The 26,181-nt window shown below is 41.4% G+C and overlaps 1 protein-coding gene across 2 annotated transcripts in view; it reads left to right on the forward strand.

The window, feature by feature from the left end:
- RPAP1 (RNA polymerase II associated protein 1) overlaps positions 1-26,181 on the forward strand; it is a 111,035-nt gene that overhangs the window by 80,078 nt on the left and 4,776 nt on the right. For both annotated transcript variants that reach the window (XM_089686921.1, XM_089686922.1), the window contains exons 18-24: positions 299-408; positions 2,742-2,937; positions 5,325-5,474; positions 8,737-8,879; positions 11,780-12,584; positions 23,001-23,177; positions 26,096-26,152. In XM_089686921.1, the coding sequence (XP_089543047.1) occupies positions 299-408; positions 2,742-2,937; positions 5,325-5,474; positions 8,737-8,879; positions 11,780-12,584; positions 23,001-23,177; positions 26,096-26,152 (1,638 nt within the window). The remainder of the gene's footprint in view (positions 1-298; positions 409-2,741; positions 2,938-5,324; positions 5,475-8,736; positions 8,880-11,779; positions 12,585-23,000; positions 23,178-26,095; positions 26,153-26,181) is intronic.

Consider the following 26,181-nt stretch of genomic DNA (forward strand, 5'->3'; position numbering starts at 1 on the left):
GTTCCACTTGCTGTGAAATGACAGTTGAAAAGATAAACACATTTTAGAATAAACAACAGTTGATGGGTTACACAACATGTTCTTTGCTTCTCCCTTTGTTCCAGTTGCTGCAAAATGACAGTTGAAGTGAAAAACACATTTGGCTTGGTTATCATGATGCACATTTGTTAAGTTTTAAAAAAAATATATAAATATCCCATGCTTTGCAGTGGACAGTTCTTTTGCAGGGTTTTTACAGCTTAGCTTTTGTACATCAATACAAGTCTGTCCTGACAATAACCTATTTTTTTCTTTGCAGCCCTCTCTGAATACTGTTTTTTGCAATGAGGAAATAGAGAAGTTGACGGAAAATGTTCTGCTGCCTTTACTCTATCAGCCATCTGTGGAGTCTATGTGGGATTTACTCAGGTAAATGTTTCCTTAGAGTTTTTAGATTTAAAGTCTAATTTTCACCTATTTGGTCAGTGGAAAGAGTCTCCTTAAGAGGGACAGGGATAGCAAAGAACCCTACAGATTTCTGAATAAAGTGATTTTACTTACAGGTATGTCTATGTCCCTAAATGAGAGTCTACTCACTTCCTAGACACCACCATCACCCCCCCCCCCCCCCCCGCATTGGGGACACAAAGCGTAAAAAAACGACAACACAAGAACTGACGGTGAATGTGCACATGCATTTAAGGCTGGGTCAGACTGGCGCAAAATCAACGCTGCTGCTCACATCAAAAATATTCTTTGTTGGCAGTTAAATGTTGTACCTAATTGGTCTCCATGAGTAACCGCTAAACAGTTACCCCATATCTTTTTTTAATATATAGACTCTTTTTTTTTTGGTTTAAAGAGTAAATACATTTTGTAAGGCTTTTTGCATGGGCTTCGATCTTTTCTTAGGCTTACTTGCTAGTTACATAACAAAATATTAACCCAGATGGGTACTAAGGCTGAGAAGAAATTACTTGCACATTGTAGAAATTTGTAAATACCTTTTTTTTTCTTTTCACATGGCTACCTCCAGAGCAGTAACTACATACAGTAAAGGGTAGTGAGTTGTGATTGTTGCAGTGACATTACCTGCTTCGGCAGCCCTGTAATTGCCAATTAGTTTTTCTTTGTTAAAACCTAGGAAATAATAGTTTGTTCAAAAATAATGATGTGAACGTGCGTTAAATGCACTATATAAGGTACAAAAGCAGCTAACACGAAATGCAGGCAGCTAATAAAATAAATACAAAAACAATATGTAGCACTTATTCACTCCACTCTAACATAAATAGTGATGTGGTGATAATTCAAAGTCCTCAAAGAAAAGTCTATGAAGTGTGACTGTGTATTGGATGAAAGCCATATCTTTAGCCAAAAAGAAAGAATTATCCTCCACCATCACCACTCACAGCCTCTTACCAGAGAGTACAACCACAGGTCATGCGGTCATAAACAGCGAGTATGAGAATCAATGGTTGTATTAGATCATAGATCTTCTCCACCAAAAGGACAACTCCACAGCTGGTATCTCGATGGCAATAATCCAGTATTAGGCCTCAAAGATGATGGGATATGTGTAAAAAGAACAAAGGCTCCTCATAGTGTATTATTTAAAATATCCGAAATTTAATCAATGTAATACACTTACAAACATATAATGAACTTAGCATATGAAATCATTGAAGTTTCCAGCCAACGAAATGGCCACGGTGCGCGGCGTAATGATGTCATAAGCCATAGCTCCAGCTGATGCGTTTCGTCATAAAAACGACGTCGGCAGGGGCATGGCCTACGACATCCATCACACTATAAATAGCCACCAAACGGAAACAAGCCTGTGTCAATTGCGCTCCACAGACCAGAACTACAGGTTGAAAAACCAAACTGGATGTAGTAACGACACTATGGGAAAGAGTCATGGCAACTAGCGCTCCACAGACTGGAACCATGAGATTAAAAACAAACCAGATGTCATAATGACACCACGGAGCCAAAACGAAAATTTTTATAAATAACAATTATAATTGATAAGTATTATGGCCCCATATGCCATCTTTGAGGACTTTGATTTATCACCACATCACTATTTATGCTAGAGTGGGATGAATAAGCGCTACATATTGTTTTTGTATTAATAATAGTTTGTTACCAAATAAAAGCCTTATCTGCCCTGAAAAAACAGTTTGTGATATGTTAAGCTGGGTACGCAAGGTCCGAATGTTGGCCGGTTCAGCAGGAACCAGCAAGCATTCGGCCCTTGTGTACAGCTGTCCTTCCGACATAAGCTAGTCTAAGGACCAGCTTTTGTTGAAGGGACGTTCTGGGAAAACCAGCATCCAGTCAGCACTTGCAGTAGTTATTGGGTTCTGGTGGGGAGGGGGGAGTCCCCCTGTCAAAACACAAAGGACACTGGGGAGATCATTATGCTAACGTTGCTTAGTATCCGCTGGGTTGAATGAAAAACAAAAAAGGAATGTGTGTACCAGGCTGAAGGGTAGGCTACAAAAGGTATAATGTGTGGAACCAAGATATTGCTGGAACGATAATGCTCTGGAACTCAAGGGAGTGTAAGTAAAACAAAAAAGGATTCAAGTTATTAAGCATCTTTCTGGACACTTTTTACAATGAAATGGTTCTGTACACATTCTTAGCATCATATCACTAGTCATGAAAATGTTCAAATTATTTGTTCTTTTTTTTGCAGTCCTGTTAGCAGACCTGAATATTGTCTTCTTTCACCATAAATCTTGTTCTATCAGGTCTTGCTCTGCTGTGTGTTACCCTCTTACCTGCTGTCCTCTCCCGGAGTCTGTCAGCAGCATTGTGACCCTAAGTTGTGCTGGAGGGAAACCACCACTTAGCCTGCCTGGGAAAAAGTCCCCATTTCCTACACTGACTGCTGTGCTGAACCTTGTCTGCAGTATCTGCAATATACATAAGGGGCTGGTCAGCAAGGTGAGCTCATCAGAATAAAGAGATATAAATGATAAGGTGTGTGAATGAGACTTTTCAAATCGCAGAGATCAGGTTTTAAAACCATTTGCAAAAGTGTTTCACATAAAACAGTGAACATTTATGTAAATGTAAAACAGTATTCTTCACAGTAGACTATTTAGACAAAAGTAATAACTTACTGGAGAACTATTTAACATGTATATGTGAACGACTAACTTTTTACTTTGTTTTAGATAGAATGGGGAAGCTTTAGAACATACAGTATATACAGTTTTTTTTTTTTATTGCTATCTATGTCTCCACTGGGGGGACCCACTTTCTTTGTTTGTCCTGATGACAATAGTCTTTGATATAGAAAGTCATGGGAAATCCAACATTTTTGAGTTGCAATGGGAAAAGGAGGTGAGAGGAAATCTTTCAGTGTGAAAACCTGTTCCAGAAATCTCTACCTCCTGCAGTGTCATTTGAACAGAAAGTAATTTCCCCAAATAGAAATAGAAAAAAAAAATCAGACAGTGTTCTTAACCATTCCCTACTCTCTCCAAAGCTAAATAAAATCAGTTTGGCTTTCCAAGCACTTTGTTACGACATAAACACTCTACAGTATTATTGTGGGTATGCCTAAAGAATGCCTGTCATGAATGAAACAGTGTCTGCAACTGCTAACCTTTGGAAAATGCTTGTTATTTGTCTTTATGCTGACCCTCTTCCTTTAGTTCTTTCTGGTTTGCTGACCCTGAACAAGCATGTAATTCAGAAAAGTCAGATGTCCTTGTTTTGGCGTCACCAAAAGATCAAGCAGCTATTTTTTTTTTTAATGAGAAGTCAATAGTGGCAGTCTCCATGGTTCTCTTGTGATAGGGTTTGAAGGGAATTTATCAGAACAGAAGTATGGGAGGTGAAATTGCTGGCACCTTGTCCTGTAATTGTTATCCTTTCTTGACTGCTTTGTGAGCCACTGACCTGAAATATACCTGGATAGCAAGTGTCCTGACCACAGATATACACATACTTGTTCAAAGCCAGTGCCCTACCTAGTGGTGAAGGAAGGATAAAGATAACAGCCGTGGCGCTTGTGCTATATTTTGACCCTGACCGGTTCCTTTTAGGGCCTGTTCATACCTATGTGTTGTGTGATCGTGCATGTTCCCACAACGCACCATACAAAAGTTAGTGTGTTGTAGTGCCATTTGTTTTCAGTGACGCCTCTATGTGCAAAGGGGATGCAGTGAGCCGTAAACCACTAAAATAAAATGGTGCATGTCCGATTTCTGGTCTGTTGTGATGTGTTGGCAGGTCATTAAATGAATAATGATCAATGGTAGAGAAGGATCTGGGGGTTCTGGTAGATCACAAGCTTAATAATGGCATGCAACGCCAAGCTGCAGTTTCTAAAGTGAGCAAAATCCTCTCTTGTATTAAAAGAGGTATAGACTCCAGAGAGAGAGATATCATATTACCCCGGTACAAATCATTAGTAAGACCTCATCTGGAATATGCAGTTCAGTTTTGGGCACTGATTCACAAAAAGAACATTGGGGAACTGGAGAAAGTACAGAAAAGGGCAACCAAACTGATAAGAGGCATGGAGGAGCTCAGCTATGAGGAAAGATTAGAGGAACTGAATTTATTCTCTCTTGACAAGAGGAGATTAAGGGATACGGAAAGGTTTCTTCACAGTAAGAGTTGTGAAAATGTGGAATAGACTCCCTCAAGAGTTGGTTCTGGCCAGCTCAGTGGATTGCTTTAAAAAAGGCCTGGATTTTTTCTTAGATACACAGAATATAACTGGATGCTAACATTTATAGGTAAAGTTTATCCAGAGAATATACGATTGCCTCTTGGGGGATTAGGAAGGAATTTTTTTCCCTGCAGGAGCAAATTGGATCATGCTTTGCTGGGTTTTTTTTTGCTTTCCTCAGATTAACTGTGGGTATAGGTTTATAACTTTTTTTTTTTCCTATGGTTGAACTGGATGGACTTTTGTCTTTTTTCAGCCAAACTAACTATGTAACTATGTAATCAGCTGCCTTAACACAACAGGTCAACACATGATATAACCTGCGTTAACGCAGACTCAATATATGTAAATGAACCCTTAATGAATATTGTGTTATCAGTGAGCAGCTGATGTAGAGTCCAGTGTCAAGCACTTTTAACCAAAGTTTTTGGTTTTGCAGCTCCTAATTTGGCATGTCAAGGTTCTCTTGTTTTTGTAAAGTCTCTTTACATTCAGATAACTTTAAATTAATTGCAGCAGGAGGCTGACTTGCACACTCGACTGCATTGAAGTAGATTAGTTTAAGTGAAACAACTCCTTTAAGTAAAATAATGTGACACACATTTATGTTAGTGATACATTTCTATTTTTTTTTCCTGTTGTGTAGTTCTCCTTCATTTTGAAATACAAAAGTCTACAGAATTATTTGCTTAAGACCACTGAATCTCCAACACCAGCCGTGACTCCTTCTTCCAACTGGCTTCTGCGTCACGAATATCACTTTCAGTATTTCATATTATCGTTGCTGTACAAAGTGGTAAATAGTTTTTTTTTATTTATTTTTTTTCTACCTTTTTTCTGTAACTTATTTATGTAGTAGTATATGTTTGTTTTACTGAATTCTGGTCTTTTCATAACTGTTTTCGTGACAGGTTTATACTCCCAGTGGACTTTGCCGTAAACCCAATGTAGGCTCATGGACTGTTTAATTTGGGTGAAAAAATAGGGGCCTTCTTTTCCTCCTAAATTTAGACTGTGAGGGAACAAAAGGGAGAGTGGGTTGCCTTTTCCTTTAAAAAAAAGTATCATGAATTAAAGTTTTTGTTGTCTCTATGACAAGTATGACAAGAATGACTAAAGGCAAGAATAATGGTGGGGGTTAACCCCTGTCTGTTTTTTTTTTTTTTGTCTTCTGTGTCCCATAGGAGGAATTTCCCTTTATTTCCTGTCCTATAGCCGAAAATGGAAGCTAGAGGAAATTTCTCCACTGTGAGGAAATCCCTGGTTGTCTCCAGGGTTACTAGAACTAGTGTCCCCATTGGAAGATTTCCCCTCTATTACTCTTCTGGTGTCAGCCTAAACTTTGGAATTTTCTATTCCTTTCAGTTTTACATAACAGAACTCTCTACAGCCCTCAGAAAGAAAGTTATGGATGTCTATGATTCTTGGAAGGGCTTAAAAAGACGTTTAGACGATTTGAAATCAGTCATTCCGCTATAGGAAAAATAACCTCCATTGGGGTAAATTGCAAACAGCTGCCAATTGGTTCGGGACTGGTCAACCCAGCACATTCATATTCTGAGCTGATTTGATCCTAATGGAAGTCCCCAAAAACCTAAAGTCTCATTGTCATCTAAAGTCAGAGAGAGATTGCACAAATACAGGATTTATATAGTGCCAACAGTTTACGCAGCGCTTTACAATATAATGGGGGACAGTACAAATACAATACAGTTCAATACAGAAGGATAGGAGGGCCCTGCTCATGGAGCTTACAATCTAGAGGGATGGGGAGGTGGTACAAAAGGTATTAGCAGCAGAGGATGATCTGATGGAGGTGTCTCAAGTACAGTTTGGGTAGGCTTCCCTAAATAAATGAGTTTTTGAGGATCACCTAAAGGCGGATAGTGTAGGAGCTGACCAGACATTCTAAGGCAGGGATTTCCAGAGGATGGGAGAGGCACTGGAGAAGTCCTGGAGGCGAGCATGAGAGGAAGTAACAAATGATCTAGAGAGTAGGAGGTCTTGGGAGGAGCATAGAGGGCGATTTCTTCCAATGAGGTTGGTGATGTAGCTGGGAGCGATGTTGTGGATAGCCTTATATGTTGTGGTTAGTGTTTAGAGTTTTATAAGGTGGGGTAGGGGAAGTCAGTGAAGAGAGGGGCAGCAGTCATGGATCAGTTAGTAAGGGAAGTATTAGTCTAGCAGCAGCATTCATAATAGCCTAAAGGGGGGATAGCCTGTTTAAAGGAAGGCCAGCAAGAAGGGAGTTGCAGTATTCAAGGTGGGAAATAACCAAGGAGTGAATAGGTTGCTTTGTGGTGTTGATTCAATGTGCATGATAGGTGTGTTAAGGAAAGAACAACAGTTTGATAATGAACATTTAGATAAAAGCCTTCTGAAACAATGTGCTGAAGACAGGTTAATCAAAAATATGGTTGGTTGGTCACAATTACAGTAGGCATGTTTGCTGCAAACCTAAAACAGCTTTTTAGGAGAAGATTCTCATAACAAATGTGAAGCACAGTGGTGGAACTTTATGGTTTGGGGTTTCTTTGCTGTTTCAGGGTCTGGGCAGCTTGCAGGCATCACCTCATCTGCTCATTCTTCCCCTTTCAGAGTGTGCTAGGTGAGAATGTGAGGCCATCTGTCCAAATGTAGTTGAACTGAAAATGAAGCTTTTGACATGATACTTATCATTGAAAGCCATCAAGGATGAACAGCTCAAAGGAGAGAAATAGAGAGCTATGAACTGGTCTAGGCCTGTTTTGATAAAAATGTAAATTATGTAGGGGTGGGAATACCAGTCCATGAATACAGTCCATGAAAGGAACCCCACAAATATCTTCCAACTGAAGGCATTTTGCATGGAGAAATGGTAAAAAATCTTTGAATGTCACAGACTGGTGGGTTTTAAAAAATGCCTACAAGAACTACTTTCTGCTATAAGGGGTAATATTGGCTTTTGATGCAAAGGGTGTATTTACTTTTTCCACTGTACACTATTACATCTCTTGATATTTTTGTTAATCAAATGATTGAAAGGTGCATTTTTATTTTGTTTTGATCCAAATATATCACATTTATCTGTAGGCACTCTGAATAAATTCTTTTGTTTGCCTATTCAATTATGTTGAAAAAGTCAACAACTTCCATAAGGTGTACTTAATTTATTCACATGACTGTACATCTTGACTGGACCTCATATACACTGAGTGTTAAAAATTCAGCATTTAGGAGCCTCTGGCATTTTTTTTCTCTGCCTGTAAACATCCCTCCATGTTCGCTTATGTGTTTATGCACACATAGGCATTTAGAGGCACAAAAAACCCACTGCCAGCGAGTCCAGGAGCAGCAGTGCTTTGGTAGAAAAAATGCTTGACATGTGTAATCATGTCTAAATTTGTGTTAACACGAGGCACGTCATCCCCTTGAGCATTAATTAATTTTAATGGAGAGAATAAATTATTGTTCTGGCCAATAAAATGACTTAAGACTTGACGTGTAAACTAGACATGTCCCGATGCATCAAGCTCTTTTTCTGCCAAAACGCTGCTGCCAAGAGGATAGGTGTTTAGGAGAGCTGGGCAAATGCCCTGTGTGCATGGGGCCTAAAGGTGATCTACATTTGAATCCAGCTCTTCTTCTCATTATATATGTTATTGGTATCCCTGGTTCACATTAGTGTGGGCCATGCTGCCTGCGTTTGCGCAGGTACGGCAGCGCATTTATTTGAATGGACTACTGTGCTGTTTCACGCGATCATACTGTGGAATGAGATACGTGGGGGTGCCATTCAGAATGAATGCCCCCCACATCTCACAAGAGAAACGCGATGCGGGTGATTGCGGGTACGGGATTCACATCAGTTCCCGCACCCGACACTTTTAGACCTAGCCTTAGAGATATTCAGTAGTATGTTCCTTTGGTGTAGAGACCACTCTTTATAAAATATGTCTAATATGTTGTGTCTGCATAAATAAAGGGAAATAACATTTATGGAAAAAATTTAAATTGTGAGAATGAAAGTTACTGTATACTAATTCATTGCATTTATTTTAAACATGTTTCTTTCATAGGCATCTATGTCTCCAGAGCAGTCCCATTATGCTTTGATTTTCCATTCTGTCTCACTGACTTTGCTGAGTCGACTCTTACCAGGCAGTGAGCACTTGGCTCATAGGATCCTTACCACTTTTGCATTCAATCCTATTTTTATGCCGTAAGTACTTGCTATCCAATGCGCATTTTTCCATTTTTGTGTAAGGGAAGGGTTTTTTTTTTTTTGCCTTCTGTGTCCCATTGGAAAGATTTTCCTTCACTTCCTTTTACATAGCCAAAGATTTTCCTTCTCTTCCTTTTCCATACCCAAAGCAGGAAGTGAGAGGAAATTCTCCAAAAGTAAGGGACTCCCTGATTGCCACCAGGGTCACCAGAACTAGTGTCCCAATTGGAACATTTTCCCTCTTTTACTGTTCTGGGAACAGGTGTTTTAATCCAACTCCACTTTATCCTAAAGAAAAAAAAAAAATACATTTTGCCTTTGGTTATACTTGATCGATCCATCCATCCATCAGGCCCATTGTGTAGCCACACTAAGCCAGTGCTTTCCACACCTACAGACAGGCATCAAGGGATGGTCAGACACAAAGGCATTATCCTACTGTTCTATTACATGCTATAAACCCATAGACTTGATCCAAGAGCTCATTCTTTGAAATGTAAAACTTGCAGAACATCCAGTAACAATGGGGGGTAGATAAGGGGGTCAGGGGGGTTGAAACCTCCCCCAGAGCGTGCTGTCCAGCGTTCAAGTGCTCCTGCACTGCTTGTCAACAGTGGACAAGGATGGCGCCAGAAAGGTACTTGAATATTTTATAGCTCTCTCTTAAATCTCTGCATCTGCTCCATCTCATAGGTTTCAGTACAGTTATCGCGGCTGCGGCAGCAATGCCACCTCCCACCAGTCGCTGTCAGATTTAGTAGTTGCTAGGACCGCCCAGTGTCCTAGCAACCAACCAAGTGCTTACCCTGTCCTTAGCTACAGAGAAGGAGGAAGGAACTTCCCTGTACAGACTTGCTCCCAGTGCCCTGCCTCCCAGCTTTCACTTTCTGCTGTGGGCTGCACTGAGAACCAAACAGGGTGGACTCTGCTGCAAGGGGGGGTAGGGAGCTTATGGAGAACCTAACTTATGTTGGGGAGGAGACTCTCGGGACCCTGATGTAAGGAGGATTGCTCTGTGGAACCTGATGTGAGAAGTGGGTCTTTGGAGAACCTGATGTAAGGAAGGAGGCTCTAGGGAACCCTGATGTCTCTGGGGATCGTAATGTAAGGAAGAGGGCTCTGGAAACCTTGATGTAAAGGGGGTGTCTCTGGTGATTCTGATGTAAGGAAGAGGGCTCTGGGGACCCCGATGTTATGGTGCTGCCTCTGGGAACCTTTATGTAAGGAGGGTGTCTCTGGGGATCCTGATGTAAGGATGAGGGCTTTGGGACCCCGATGTAAAGGGTGTGCTTCTGGGGACCCTGATGTAAGGAAGAGGGCTCTGTGGACCCTGATGTAAAGTGGTGGTGAGTCTGGGGACCCTGATGTAAGAGGGGTGTCTCTGGGAGACTCAGATGTAAGGAGGGGGAGCTCTGGGGACCCTGATGTAAAGTGGGGGGTGACTCTGGGGACCCTGATGTATGGAAGGGGGCTCTGCGTACCCTGATGTAAGGGGATGTCTCTGGGGACCCATATGTGAGGTGGGTGTGACTCTGGGAATCCTAATGTAAGAAGGGGGTCTCTGATAACCCTGATGTAATGGGGAGGAACCCTGGTGACCCTGATGTAAGGGGGGATGACTCTGGGGACTATGACTGAGGACTCTGATGGGGATTCATGATGAAAGGGGGGATTCTGATGTGCGCAGGTGGGCTCTTTCTGATTGCTGCACTCTATATGTTGTTTTGTATGGTACTAATTTTGGCCCGTACATTATGTTGTATGTTACGTAGTCCGGACCAAATTGTTCATTGTCCATTGCTGGTTTTATTTAAGTTCTTCTTTAGTGTAGACTCAGACAGAAAAAGTGATCACTTGTGTCTTGTGTGCAGAAAAGCATATGGAATGGATATGTTTAATTCTTTTTCAAAATGATCCTTTGTTCCGAGGTTTATATGTGTCTGTGAGATTGTAACTTGTGACAGTAAGCAGGAGTATTTTGTGGGTTCACGGTCTGTGGTATATGTGTGCATATAAGCCCCTCCCACTGAGGCAAAAATCTGTCCTCTGCCTCACTTACTATCGACCCCTGAACTCTGTGTCCTTCTAAGCCACGGCAAATATTCAATGCAACGAGAACCACACCCAATATTTGCAGCAGCGCACTTTAATTTCTAGGACAAGAGAATTATGATCTTTCACAGAGGCCCATTGCTTTCATAAAACACCCTCAAATCCAACCTTACTGACCAGATACAAGAGGCACCATCTTGTGACACTCTTGCAGTTTGATGAGCTGAAAACTTCCCCCCAGGAAGAAAATAATATCTACGGCCCTGTCCAGTAAGTACATAAATACTAATCATAGAACAAAAAGCACCAAGTGATATATTTAGCCCAGTAGAATCTCAGTAAGTAAAATAAAAGTGTGAGGTGGAAAAAAGATGAGATAGCATGGAAAACAAAAGCCTCATTAAATGGTCAGTAGAACAGGGTAAGAGGAAGTTGCAAATAAATTTTCCTAAATATTATCCTTTCTTTGTCCTTCCAGGAGAATACCTCAAATATTTTAATTGGTTATTTACCAGTGAATTGAAATCTGAACACTAATATGTGCAATAATCCAGCATGAAACAACTCCCTCCCCTTTGTGTACTAATTTTCTGTAGAAAAGGCCTTTCACTGCTGCGCTCTCTCTCTTCCTGTGCAGGGTGACTAGTCTTGATCCTTACACATACACACATGCTGAATTTATATTTTGTGTGATTATTGAGGAATATCTTTAGATGAACATTTTTTTCAGCCTTGATTTCAGCTTTAATACTTCTCTTTTTTAAGGAGGGAGGTTGTTTTAGTTGTATCAAGGAAGCCAAGTGACCTTTGAAATGTATAGTTCATAAATCTCTTGTTCTTTACAGAGAGGGAAGTGCTGGAGGTCCACAAGCAGCAGATTTATCTGATATTTTACATATAACATCCGAAGGCAATCCAACACCCCCTGGATCAGCTGCTTTGTCTTCAGAGTCTCCAAGTCGTGGTGTTCTGCTTGAACAAGCCTTTAAAGACCTCCCTTCCATCCAGAGCTGCTACTTGACTCATTTTGCCCACATGGAACAAGCTCTCAATCAATCCAGGGTTGTATATCAGGAAAGGACTTGTTTCATTCAATCTGCCATGTTACCTGAAGCTAGAGGTCCCATTCTGCCATTTGATTGGCCATTTCTTCCACTGATCAATCTTTACAACAAAGTGACTAATGCAGAGACAAAAGGGAGGATAGTGAATAGTCTCCCTCCTGATCTGGTTAACAGAGTCACAAGGAACTTACAGTGGATCCTTCTTTTGGAAACTTGGCGTCCTGGATGCTTACAGAGTGTCCCCCCTGCCGCAAAGCTGGCCAGATTAGCTTGTGTCTTTCTGACAGGTAGTGACCTCTTCTTGGAAGCGCCTGTTCATGCATACCTGGCAGCACTTACTGTTCTTTATAGTCAACCTAAGCACATGGAGTCATTAAAGCTTGACGTGCCTCTGCCTGGGCTGGCTTCATTCTATGATTTCTACATGGACCTCTTGGAGCAGTTTGAAAGTGTTTCCTTTGGCGACCCCTTATTTGGAACATTTGTGCTTCTTCCGCTGCAGAGACGTTTTAGTGTCCAACTTAAACAGGCTGTGTTTGGAGAACATGTCAACAGTCTGAGGTCCCTGTGTGTACCCCTAAAGGAGGTAAGACCAGCAGGTTGGTCCATTATGTGAAAATCAGATTGAATGCCTTTTTTTAAGCTGACCATAAATGTTAACGTTTAATTGTACCATTACTGTTATATCTACTAACAACTGCAATACAAAGTCCCTGATATACATTGATTAGGGTTTTATGTTGACTCTCACGTTATACAGTTTTTTTAAATCTAAAGAAACTTGCATTAGTCTAGTATTATGCCTAGCTTGAGCTCTCATGGAAATCTTACAGGATTAGCAACGCTATAAGGTTTTCTCTCGGTATTAGAATTTAATCCCTCTGTGCAATTAGTTTTAATTAGTCCTTTGTTTCACCATGTTTACCCTACTCCTATTCCAACATGAACATGACCTCCTTGAGGCAGCTCTGTTGTATGTTAGGAGAACTGCACTCTCCCAGTGTTATATGCAGGATTGAACTGTCAGTTTGACAGTCCAGGCCTGTAAATTGTAGGGCACAACCAGGCAATGCGGTGACAGGACCGATCCTGCCCTGAACTCCTTCATGCTTCAAAGGGCAACTTAGGTCAGACATTGAACACCGCTCAGATCCAAGCACCCGACTGGTCCACTGAAAAAATATAAATAGGCCACTAATTTCCAGCGGGCCTTTGTGCAGCCATTAATTGGAATGCAGGGGTTAGAAAATTAATGAGATAAGCACATCTACAAGTCTATACATGTGATAACTCTAAAAATGTTTTTTTCTGCATCTTCCATGAAAGAATCGTTTATGATTTGGTCATACACAAAGGTACGTCTGAAACATTTAAAGGATAAAATTCACGTTTCAGAGCATATTGCACCCATAATTCAAGTTTAACATGCTTCAGGCTTCAATGATTCCTCCCCTTCGTGTGACAGCTGGTGGGGGATCTTCTCCTTGAACCTGCTGTCACATTTTGTACATAGTGTGACTGTGCAGGGCTTTGCCCATACAGCTGCGTTATTCATTCACAGAGTTCTCAACAAATTACGAGGGCACGAATGAACACTTTCGTAGTTCATTCACAAGCCCTGCAGCTTGTAAACAGTCAGCTCGTATTGGAGGTACGGACTGAAACCTCCAGTACTTGTCTGCTGGAACTTGACATTGCACCTCTGATCCCACTGATCAGGAGTGCAATGCTTTGCAGGCTCCTGAGGGAAAAAATAATAAATATGTGTTTTTATTATTTTTTCCCAAAAGGTGACCTTAGCTTTTGAAGGTCAATTTACCCGGGATCCTAGCTGAGTTTTAAGTGCAAACCAGAGATGTGTGGTACTATACCCGAGGGTGTTCTGAGACATGTTGCTAATCAAATTGGGACACCACTGAAGATCACGTGCAAGCTGCCATTTCATTGTAGCTGGAACTCAGCGCTCTCTTGTCTAGTATTCACAAGTAACATCAGAAAGAGAATTCCAGGGGTACTTTCTGGCTTTTTTTTCCCAAGTGCACCTGGAATTCTGTGTCTGATGTATCTTAGATGAATTCACAGTGATTTCTTTTTAGTCCATTGAGGGACGCAAGAAGTCTTTAAGGTGGAAGTAAAGGCTAAATATATGTCTTGTTAAAAACATTGCCTCCCTCCTTCTACTTATGCTGCATCATTTATAAAAGGTCGCCTTGGGACGCTTGCCTTTGCATGCACATGAACTTTAATGGCATCCCAGTCTTAGTCTGTAGGGTTCAATGTTGAGTTGGCCCACCCTTTGCAGCTATAACAGCTTCAACTCTTCTGGGAAGGCTGTCCACAAGGTTTAGGAACGTGTCTATGGGAATGTTGGACCATTCTTCCAGAAGCACATTTGTGAGGTCAGGCACTGATGTCGGACAAGAATACCTGGCTTGCAGTTTCCTCTATTTTTTTTTTTTATTTAAATATTTATTCAATTTTTCATATTAATACAAATACCCATATAGGGAAACATTTCACATATAAATAGACATTTATAGCATTTCTACATTTCCCCTTCTAAAAATTCTTTTATTTCCCATCCCACCCTCCCCCCTTCCCACCCCGCCTCCCACCTCCTCCCCCTCTGCAGACTGTAACCCATTCTAATCTCCCGAGGTTTATTAATTTTTAGCTAGGATCCTAGTTCATAGTTTCCTATAGTTCTCTTTCAATCCTGCTCTTTCCCACTTTTCCCATCTCATATAATAAACTCCCATCCTATCTTCCTGCATATGGTATGATCTTTCCATTCTACCTATCTGGTTTACTCTATTGATCCAGTCTTCCTCCTTCGGTATCTCAGATTTCTGACAGAACTTGGGTATCAACCCTTTCGCCGCATTTAAGAAGTACCATACGCCTGAGTCTTTGTATTTATTTACAGATGTCTCCACATTGTGTAGGAGGCACATCGTTGGGTCTAACCCTATGTCAATTTCAGTTATTTCTTCAATCAATTTGACTATTATCTTCCAGAAAACCTGGATTTTCGGACATTCCCACCATATGTGAAACACCGTGCCTATCTCTCCACATCCTCTCCAACACATTTTTGAATTTTCCCCATTCATCTTCTGCTCTACACTCGGTGTAATGTGCCATCGTGTCACACACTTATAATTAATCTCAACCTCTCTCATACTAACATTCTCGTGTATCAATCTAAACATCTTTCTCTGTTTGTCCTCGTCAAACCCAACTTCCATATCCCTTTCCCATTTTGTTATAAAAATTAACTTTGTGTTTGTGTCTAATTCTGTGAGTATTCTATAAACTTTTGAAATACCGTGCTTCCCATCCCTTCGTGTTTCTAACAGTCTTTCAAACATATTCCACTCCTGTTTTAATCTCAGGGGTTTCGGGAGACTTCCAATAACATTTCAATTGATGATATTTCCACTCATCTATTCTAATAAAAATATCTCCCTTCTTTTCTATTAAATCTTTTAGTGATCTCATTTCCCCCTCCACCAGAACATCTCTCAGTTGGGTATCCTCCTTTCTAAACCATCTCCCTGATATCTTATCCTTTCCCGGGGGAAAGTACTCAGTGTTTGTGAGAGGCATTAGTATAGAATTAAATTCCCATTTCATGTTTTTGTGTAAATTGTCCCATACCCTTAAAACATTTAAAGTGTAGATACTTGTGCTTTCTTTAATTCCTCTAAACTGTGCTGGAACCCATATCATCTGACTCAATTTAATTCCACAAAGATCATTTTCAATTGTTACCCAACTTTTCCCCTTATGGTTAAATGTCCAGTCATATATTCTTGCTAAGATCACTGCTTTATAATATCTCTTGACATCTGGTAGACCCAATCCCCCTTTCTCTTTAGCCTACTCAATGTTTCATATGCTATTCTAGGTTTTTTATTCTTCCATATGTATCTTGTTAACATTTTTTTCATTATCTTAAAGAAGGCCTCTGGAATTTTAATTGGTACCATTTGAAATCTATACAATATTTTAGGCATAATGACCATTTTAACTAGGTTTATACGTCCTATCCAGGATGGGTTTCCTCCTTCTAGTATTTTTAAATCTTCCCTGATCTCGTTTATCAAGGAGATATAGTTTAATCTATACAAATGCTTAGATGAGGCAGTGAGTTTTATTCCTAGGTATTTTATCTCTTTTTCTCTCCATATAAAGGGGAATTCTTTTTGTAGTTTTTCTTTTTCATTCTTTGATATATTAATATTCAAGATCTCTGTTTTCGTTGGATTAATTTTTAAATTTGATAGTTCACCGTACTCCTTCAGAATCTTCATTATATTTGGGAGAGTTATTCGGGGATTCCCCACATAGAACAATAAGTCGTCCGCAAAGGCCACTACTCTATGTTCTATACTTTCTATCTGGATTCCCTTTACCGCTCCACTGTTCCTTATTATTGACAACAGAGGTTCGAGTGACAACACATATAGTAAAGGGGACAGTGGGCAGCCCTGTCTTGTACCATTAGACATTCCAATGGGTTCTGATCTCTCCCCATTTACCGTGATGATTGCAGTAGGCTCCCTATATAATTTACTTATCCACTCACGCATTCTATCACCTATCCCCAACACTTTTAAGTTATCCATCATAAAGCCCCAGTCCACTCTATCAAATGCCTTCTCTGCATCAATTGACAAGAGCACCACCGGGGCTTTCCCTTTTCTACTTTTCTGAATAAGCATCAGGGTTCTCAAGCCGTTATCTCTACCCTCTCTCCCTGGTACAAAACCCACCTGATCTCCATGGATCCATTCAGGCATTAGATCTTTCAACCTGTTTGCTAAAACCTTTGCATACAGTTTGGTATCCGTATTCAATAATGAAATAGGTCTATAGCTGGAGCACTGAGATGGGTCTTTTCCCTCCTTGTGAATAAGTACTACGTGGGCCTGTAAAGATTCTCTCCTCACTTCCATCCCATCTCCCAGAGCATTCATATATCTCTCCAACTTGGGTAGCAGCACTTCACTAAATTTCTTATAGTACTTAACTGTATAACCATCCGGGCCTGGGCTTTCCCCCCCCCCCTGTGCTTCTTAATGCTGTTTTAATTTCTTCCTGGGAAATTTCTACGTCTAAGGAGTTCAACTGTGCTTCACTTAATTTTGGTAATCCCGCGTTTTTTAAATATATCATCTTTTTTTCATTGATTCCCTCTTGAGCTTCTTTTAGAGAACCTTGGGGACTAATATTATATAGCTTTCTGTAATACTCCGTAAACACTTTAATAATCTCTTTAGTTGAGTGGACCAACTCCCCCTTAGGACTCTTTATCTTTTCTATATAGTTCCTATTTTTCTTTTTATTCAAAGCTCTCATTAGATATTTTCCTGGTCTATCTCCCCATCTATATCTCTAGTTTAAAACCCTATTATATACTCTTCTCTTCTCCTCATCCATCAACCTCTCTAGCTCATCTTTTTTTTCCAATAACCTCTGTCTCGTATCTTTTGTTATTTTCTTCATGTGGATCTGCTCCAAGTCCAGTATTTCTCTTAGAAGCCCACTGACCCTCTCTCTTCTTTCCTTTTTCTTCCTTGCTCCTGCCGCAATCAAGATTCCTCTTATAAATACCTTGTGACTTTCCCAAACTGTAGCTATCGATACTTCCTCTGTTTCGTTCTCCTTAAAGTATACCTTAATCTCTTTCTCGATTTTCTGAGCTAAATCCTCATCCAGAAGAAGAGCCTCATTTAACCTCCACCCTAGTCCTCCAGTCCACCTTCTTCCCCATCTCATTTTCATTACTACCGGAGCATGATCCGAGAACGTTCTTGTCTCTATGTCAATTTTAACCAGATGATCTATCAGTTGATGGTCTATTAAGATGTAATCTAATCTCGAGTATATCTCATGTGCATTAGAGAAGAAGGTATAGTCTCTGTCTCTCATATGCATCACTCTCCAGATGTCCACTAGTTGATATTCATGCATCACTTTCTTCAGAGCTCCCAGAGACCTACTCCCCTCTCTTTGCACAGAAGAGGTGTTATCCTTTTGTGGGTCCATACAGAAATTTAGGTCTCCTGCAACTATCAAACGCCCTTTTTTAAATTACATTAATTTTCTCAGCAGACCCCTCATATACATCTCTGGGTTTTTATTAGGGCAGTATATATTGGCTAAAGTGCACTCAATCCCCTGAAGTCTACCTTTTAAGAATAAAAACCTCCCCTCCGGATCGGTTCTTCTATCCTCCAGCTCAAACCTCATGTTCTTTGCCAAACCTATTGCAACCCCTTTTGCTCTTTTAATTGGAGAGTCTGCATAATACCATATTGGATAGTGTTTGGATTTCAATTTCACATTTGCCTCTATCTCAAAGTGCGTCTCCTGTAAAAATACCACTGACGTTGCCCTATGATGTAACTCCTTAAACAACCTGAATCTCTTCCCTGGACAACTCAACCCGTTCACATTATAGGTTATAAACTGTATTTCTCCCATCTTTCCCAATTCGCTCCATCTCTCTTCCAAATTGCCTCTTCCTCTTTATCCCTACTGTCTTGCAGAGTGTTAACCCAATACCTCCTCCCCTCCCTCCCTCCCTCCCTCCATCCCAACCCCCCCTCCCCCCCTCCCCCATCCCTCATTCTTTTTTTCCCCCCTACCCATTTTTAGGCTTAAATACTGCCTATAAATCATTTGTGGATCTATTTCTACCACTGATTTGATGCTTTGGGCGTAAGCTCCACCCATGGCCGGCTAGCCTCTCCTTCGACCTCCCCAGATCCCCTCTCTTTATCCACAGGAGAATACAAAAGTCTTTACTTTCCCCCTCAACCGAAGCCCCGAGGGATTACCCTTTCAACAAAGGTGGGGCCTGGGGGGTCGAGAGAGATAAAAGAGAGAAAAAAAATATATATATATTTTTCTCACTTTTCCCTCCTCTCTCTCCCCACCCCCGGGCCTCCCCTCCCCCCGACCCGCTGCCAGTCCTCTTTTCTTGTATCTTCTGATTCCCCTCTTTCTTTTTCTTCTTCTCCCCACCCCACTATCGCCATTCTTTGCAGTTTCAGTCTGTCACAGAAATCCCTCAGTTCCTCCGGGTATCTCAAATATGCTGTTACGCCATTTTTCCAGCCAATTAAACAAGCTGGGGTACCCCATCTATACTGGACGTTCTGTTTTCTCATTTGTTCCAGCAAGGGTCTCAGGGATCTCCTTCGCCATAAGGTCTCTGGTGTTAGGTCCACATAAATTTGGATATTTAAGTCTCCATACTTAATTACTGATCTTCCTTTAATCTTCCTCCATATCTCATCTTTGACCCCAAATTTTTGGAACTGGACCACTATATCTCTTGATCTTTCCTTCTCCGAATCTTGATTAAACTTTCCTATTCTAAACACTCCATCTAGTTTAATCCCGTCTGTTTCAGGTCTGTCTCTTATGGAGTTTAGAATTTTTACAACTAGGTCATATAGTGATTCCCCTTTTACTTGCTCTGGAATTCCTCGAACTCTAAAGTTACATCTTCTTTCCTTATTTTCTTGGACTTCCATCCTATAGAGCAATTTTTTTTGGGTATTCTCCAAGTAAGTTATTTTTTTCTCTCGATTATCTATGGTTTGGGCCTGGTTTTTAACTTTTTCCTCTGTTTCTTCCACTCTCAATAGCAGGTGTCCTAGATCATTCCGCACGACTGTCATTTCTTGTTTTATCATTTTTTCCAAATTTTGAAACATTTCTATCATCTCCTTTTTATTTGGTGCTTGTAGTTCACCGTCTAATTTTTTTTTTCCAAGCCCTCTGCTGTTAGGTGGCTACAGCTACTGTTCATACCTATTGATAGTCTAGGACTATTCCCCAGAGAAATGTCCATTTCCCCTTTTGCGCTTGCACCTTGGGCCCTTTCTGGCGTAATATTTCCTTGCGATGTAAATTTCTTTATCGTACCTGTTTGAGACCCTTTGGGCTCTGTTCCCTTAGGACCTTTGTTCTTCATTTTCTCTACAACTCTGATTTCTTCTCTTATTCTCAAGATGAGATTATATCAGTCCTTTAATTTGTACACCAGACAAAGCCTGCTGATATCCCTTATATATGTTTACTCTCCTGGGACACCTGGAGCTCTTCTCATCTTCTCTTTCTTAGCCCACGGAATCCTCCCCTCTTCTCCTTCACCCCCATATCTCTCGGGGTTCCCCCACACAGTAAGCCCTCAATAGCTCTCACTCACCCTTCTTCTCCAAGTAGTGGGTCCGAGCTTAAGGTGTGGGGCTTTTACAGCAACTCAGTCCAAGGGGGGATTCCTTTGGGTTTCACTCCTCTCCTTGTGCCCTTTGTCCAAGATTTTGACAAGCAAGCAGGGTGACTCTCTTCGCTCTATTGGGTCGCCCAGACCCAGGATCGATCAGCTGGCCGGGGGGTTTGAACTTATGAAAACCAGCGGCTCCCTCTTACATCGGGATGCCGGCCGGTTTCTTCCTTCTCCCAGAGATCCTCCGGGGCTGGTCACGTGTTCCCACCATGTCACCTCGCCCCTCAGCCTCCTGGATCTCTCCCCCGTAAGGCGCCGGGCGGACCAGCGCATCACTGCCACCTCCGCCCTGGTCCCATCTCCGGCTCTCTCTCCTCTTCTGTACCGTCCAACAGACTCCGGTGAGTCCAAATCCCCAATTCCTGCTCCGGGTGGTCACTGGGGAGGTCAAGTAGCGGCACTTAGCAGGGAGCTATTGCCGCACGCTCCCCACAGCCGCCATGCTTAGGCTCCTCCCAGCTTGCAGTTTCCTCTAATTCATCCCAAAGGTGTTCTATCGGATTGAGGTCAGGACTCTGTGCAGGCCAGTCAAGTTCCTTCACCCCAAATTCGCTCATCCGTGTCCTTTTTGGACCTTGCTTTGTGCACTGGTGTGCAGTCATGTCATGTTGGAATAGGAAGGGGCCATCCCTAAACTGTTCCCACAATGTTGGGAGCATGAAATTGTCCAAATGTACAATATTTAGTATTGACCATACTTCAATTAGTGTAAGTCTCAGGGCTTTCCCTCAAGAGCTTCTCGATTTGTAGAAATCTCTCTTTTCTGCAGCTGGGTCTGGACAAGTGTCTGGCACTTGACACTATCAAGGGCCAGGTTCCTACCCTTTCTATTCGATTTCAGATACTGTTGGCCTCACCTCTTTGGTTAATATCTTTGTACAAGGGGTATGTACATGTTGCTCCCCCTTTCTGTTCCCCTGTGATTCAGTGAGATCTGGTTCTCTCTGCACTTTAGAAATTGCCATATGAACCTATTAGAGACATTTCTCTCTCTACTCATTCATTAAGGCTGGTTTCTTGTAGTCATCAACTCTACAAGGTAAGTGTCTAAATTGGTGGCCCTACCCTGCAAGCATTCTGCCTTTCACCTCGACCAGTACATCATTCTTTATCCACCTGTCTGGCTCCAGTTCACCAAAAGGAAATTTTCCCTTCATTGTCTAGATGTCGTTTGGGCTGTGCAAGTTCATCTCTCAGCCACTGCTCCTTTCTCAAAGATCGGTTACCTTTTCATAATCCTGGATATGGTCCCTATAAGTGTGCTTGGGCTTCTTGTTCCACCATCTCTAGGTTGCTCAGACATGCCATCATCCAAGCTTATGGTCTTAAAGAGGAGTTCCAGACTCCTAGCCAACATTGCATTAAAGTGGCTGTAAAGGCTCAGGGTTTTTTACCTTCATGCATTCTGTGCATGAAGGTAAATAGCCTTCTCCGTGCAGTTGCCCCCCTTATACTCACCTAAGCCCCCTCTTGATCCAGCAATGTGCACTGGAGTCTCAGCTATCCCAGGACTCCCTCTCCTCATTGCCTGACACAGCCATTGGCTCCCTCTGCTGTCAGTCACAGCCAGTGAGCCAACCAGAAGAGAGAGGGGGTAGGACTAAGCTGCGGCTCCATATGTGAATAGACACACGGAACACTATGTGCCCCCATAGCAAGCTGCTTGCTGTGGGGGAACCTGATAGGAGGGAGGGGCCAGGAGAACCTGCTGGGGGACCCGAGAAGAGGGGGATCTGGGTTTCTCTGTGCAAAACCACTCCACACAGCTGGTAAGCTTAGACATGTTTGTTATTTTTAGAAAAAAAAATGTAAGCCTTTAGTATCACTTTAATAGCATTGCAGAAATCATTGTAATTCCTCATAAGCATAATGGATAATGTTGCCCATTTGCACATTGTAACTACTTACATACTGCTTGTTTTTCTTTTGTTACCCTTGATTCCGGCTGCTGCCATGCAGGATCTTGGTAGCTGAAGCCGGCTTAGCTTAATTTCCTGGATTTCGTGCAGCTGGCTACCCAGCATATGCCATTGGATCTTGCACCTGCGCACTGTGAGGCTTGCTCTGTGTACCCGCATTAGATGCCCAAAGACTCCTGGGATGGATGACATAGATATCCCAGGAGTCAACGGGCTGGGCTGATGACATAATCGCCTAGGCGGTACAACATGAAGTCAAGGGGGACACTACTAAAATAAAATTTAAAAAAAAACTTTTTGCAGAAATTTCTACATATCAATATCCAAACCTTAATTCACTAGCGGTGTACAGTAAAATGTGGGCAAATCTTAAAAATGACTGGAACTCCACTTTAAGGATAGGCTTTTATCCATTTCTGTCAATGCACAGATTTTGTAGTGCTTCTTGGGCTTTACAGCATTAGGCAACTGTTTCTCAGATTTGGAAGGCTATTGCCTGGCCTTCTGTTCACACATTCTGTAAGTTCTACCAGATTGACACTGTGGCCTTATCTGAAGGCAAGTGTTGGGAATAAGGTCCTTCAGGCAGCTGCATTCTATAAGACGAAGGTTAAAATAATTACTGTGTTCCTCAATGGACTCCAAGAAAAGGATTTTATGGTGAGTACAAAATTCCTATGATTTTAATTGGTCGCAACATTTAAATTGTTGTTAAAATCTCATCGTTTATGTAGCACATTTCATAAAAACCTTGGTATTGTTGTTTTCCTTTCAGTTTCCTGTCCCACTTGCTCTGTACACATCTCCTGCTGAAGATAATTTGAATCTACTGCGCCTCTATTTTCGGACCCTAGTAACAGGAGCATTGCGTCAGACTTGGTGCCCCGTGCTTTATGTTGTGACTTTGACTCATGTGAACAGCTTCATCTTTTCACAAGACCACAATAATGAGGTAGGTTAAGAAATTGTATCACTGTATTGTATATTATAAAATATATTAATTAAAAATGATATCATATATAAATTGGATTCTTCAATGTCATAAAAAGTGGGTCTCCACCTTCAACTGCCTCCCTGTAAACAGTGGACTTCAAAATATACAAATTACATTAACCTATATTAAATTCACAGTTCCGAGTTCCAGATGCCAGCTGGCACTGCAACCAAAATATGGGCACAGTGTCCCACATTTTCTGGTACTGTCCCAGCCTACTGCCCTTGTGAGGATGTGATGACTACCATCAAACGCTTAACCACTGCTGACCTTAGTGTTAACCCAGCTGCATATCTCGTTCATCTGACAGAAAGACCCACCCGGAAATATAGGCCATCCCTCACTTTTCATCTTGTTAATGTGGCCAAAGTCTGAGTCCCGTCACATTGCAGGCAGACACAGCCGCCGACTAGAGTCCCGTGGTACTCCAAGATCAATGGTATCCATATGGAACTGACTTCCATGCTTAACAACCCCGAGGAAACGTTTAGGATGAGGTGAAGGCCCTTGAGAGGCCCTTTACATGCCCTGTCCCACCCTGAGCTGGCCACCAGCCAAATCACCTGATTGTCACTTCTTTGCCCACACACCTTCTCCTTCTCTTTCTTCTTCTTCTTCCCCTACCTCCCCTTTCTTTTCATCCCAACCCTTATGAGTCCACCCCACCTCAGATCTTAAAATGGCTAACACCTTTTTAAAGGTGCTTCAAGTTCAATGTTATATTTACTGCCAGTACAACACATTACAACCTGATACTGGAGTTTATTCTCCATTATACTCTCATTATGTTGTATATGATTATCATGAGACAAATTTGGTCTCATTAATGTGTTCAGGTTATGGTAAACAGAATTGAGACGAACCTAGGTAGCCTCACAATGTAGGATCATCTGATAAGATGTTGACGTTGAGTGCCTTGCTTTATTGGCTCACAGATTTCTTCTAATATCTTTTTCCATTACACTGTACATGATGGTTTGCTTCAACTTTTTATTTTTGGTTTATAACCATTGTATGTTTTAGTTTGGCATATTGTATGTGATGAGCATTGCCGTAATGAAGAATTAAAAAAAAAATCACAGTTTCAAAGGTCCCTTAGTGTAGAATTTAGGTTGGATTAATGTGTACATTGGTTTCCCATGGTCGGGGAAAGCCTCTTTGGTGTTTTTTTTGGTTGGACTTCTTGCCTTGCAGTGCTGATGTCATTGGTTCAGATATGTTAATGGATAATTTCTGTATGCAGTAGTATGGTCTCCTTTGAGTTGCATGGGTTTACTCTGAGTGCTTCATGTTCCTTAAAGAACACAGAATCTCACTGCTTATAGGAGTGATTGGTGTCTTAGCTTGTGCTTGATTTACCAGTCTGTCCTTTACTATCCATCAGAAGCATAGACAGACATTAAAACTGTTGTGTACTCTGTTCATGACTGGTCAAATTAGCCTTTTTTGACATTTAAGGCTTGTTCACATGTGCGTCAATAACGTGTTTAAAAGTTATACATTCAGTATTTTTAAAGCCTCATAACTGTTCTTCAGTGCTGTCATGAATATTACAATGGGCTCCACACAGTGCTGTACACACCAGGAGTCGTTGCATTGTGTTAAAAATGAAGCAGCATGTCCCTTTCATGAGGCATCAATGCTTCTCAACTGCCTCCATTGATTTCAATGGTAATGCTCTGTAACCACACCTATAGCATTTATAGTGAAGCATTTATAGAGTATTAGCTGGGCGCTGGGGGTGACACATTGTAGATTCCTGTATCCAAGAATGTACTGGGAGATAATCGAGAACTAGGATGGAGCAGCTCCAATCACTTCCTCCTTCTGTAGAGCAGCCATGTGGCAACACCATTTGCTTCTGTGTGCAGGCAAAAGCATCAGCCAGCTATCAAGACTGCCAGTGCCAGGTCAGAGCAGAGGCATTGATCAGTATTGCAAGTGGCAAAGCTTTTTGTTTCAGTAAAGTTGAGCTGGACCAAGCCAAGTGTCAAAGAGATCAAAGTATATGAATCCATCAGGCTGATAATTCACAAAAATATCTGCTATCCCACAGCAACCTAACCACACCTCAAACAGATCATTTCCTCTACATCAATTCCCCTTTACAAATTTGCCACTAAAAAAACAAAACTTCCATGGGCATTTATCAAGCATTCTTGAAGCTTTTTCAGCACTTCAAAAACACAACAAAAACACATCATAAATGCTATAGGAGTGTTAATGAGCATTGCTTCATTCTTCATAGTTAACTCAGGTATAAATGAGTTGAACTCCAGGCAAACATCTAAATACATATATGGGAGCTGTTTTACCTGCCAAAGGATATGTACTTCTGTGTATCCAGTTGTATATTCAGACAACACTGTAGCACTAAGGGGTCAGTGAGAACCAGGAAGGCTATAATAACAGGACATATCAACCATTCTTGTCATGAAAATGTTATGCTCCACCAATTCTGCCCTCGTTAGACAGGGGAATCTCGACCGTAAGAGACGGAAAAAAAGAGCTCAAAGCCATAGTGTATTACCTAGTGTAGAATTGCACATTTCTGAATCTGGACCACATGCTTGCACCTGAGCTGTCTGGAGCCTGCGTTCCAGCGGACATGTCGGTGAGTATGATCGCTCCTGGCGATATTTGGTCACATTACATTACTTTTCTTTTTATGGTCCATTTTTGGCACTGAACAATAGGGAGCTCACGAGTGTGTTGACATATATTCATGCATTCATTACATGGATATATTTGTAATGATCTATTTGCCTAATTGACAGTTACATAGGTCTGGAAGCTGCACTGCCTTAATTACTGATGTAGGATATTTGGCATGATATTTTTGCAATGTTTTCCAGCCTGACTGTATTGTTTTGCAGGAAGTTGATGCTGCTAGGAAGAGCATGCTTCGAAAGACAAATCTACTGGTGGATGAGGTATGTCTCATACAGCTTTGCCCTTATTA

Source organism: Staurois parvus, unplaced genomic scaffold (assembly GCF_062004578.1).
Source record: "Staurois parvus isolate SC_StPar_1 unplaced genomic scaffold, SC_StPar_1.0 ptg000414l, whole genome shotgun sequence".
NCBI lineage: Eukaryota > Metazoa > Chordata > Amphibia > Anura > Ranidae > Staurois > Staurois parvus.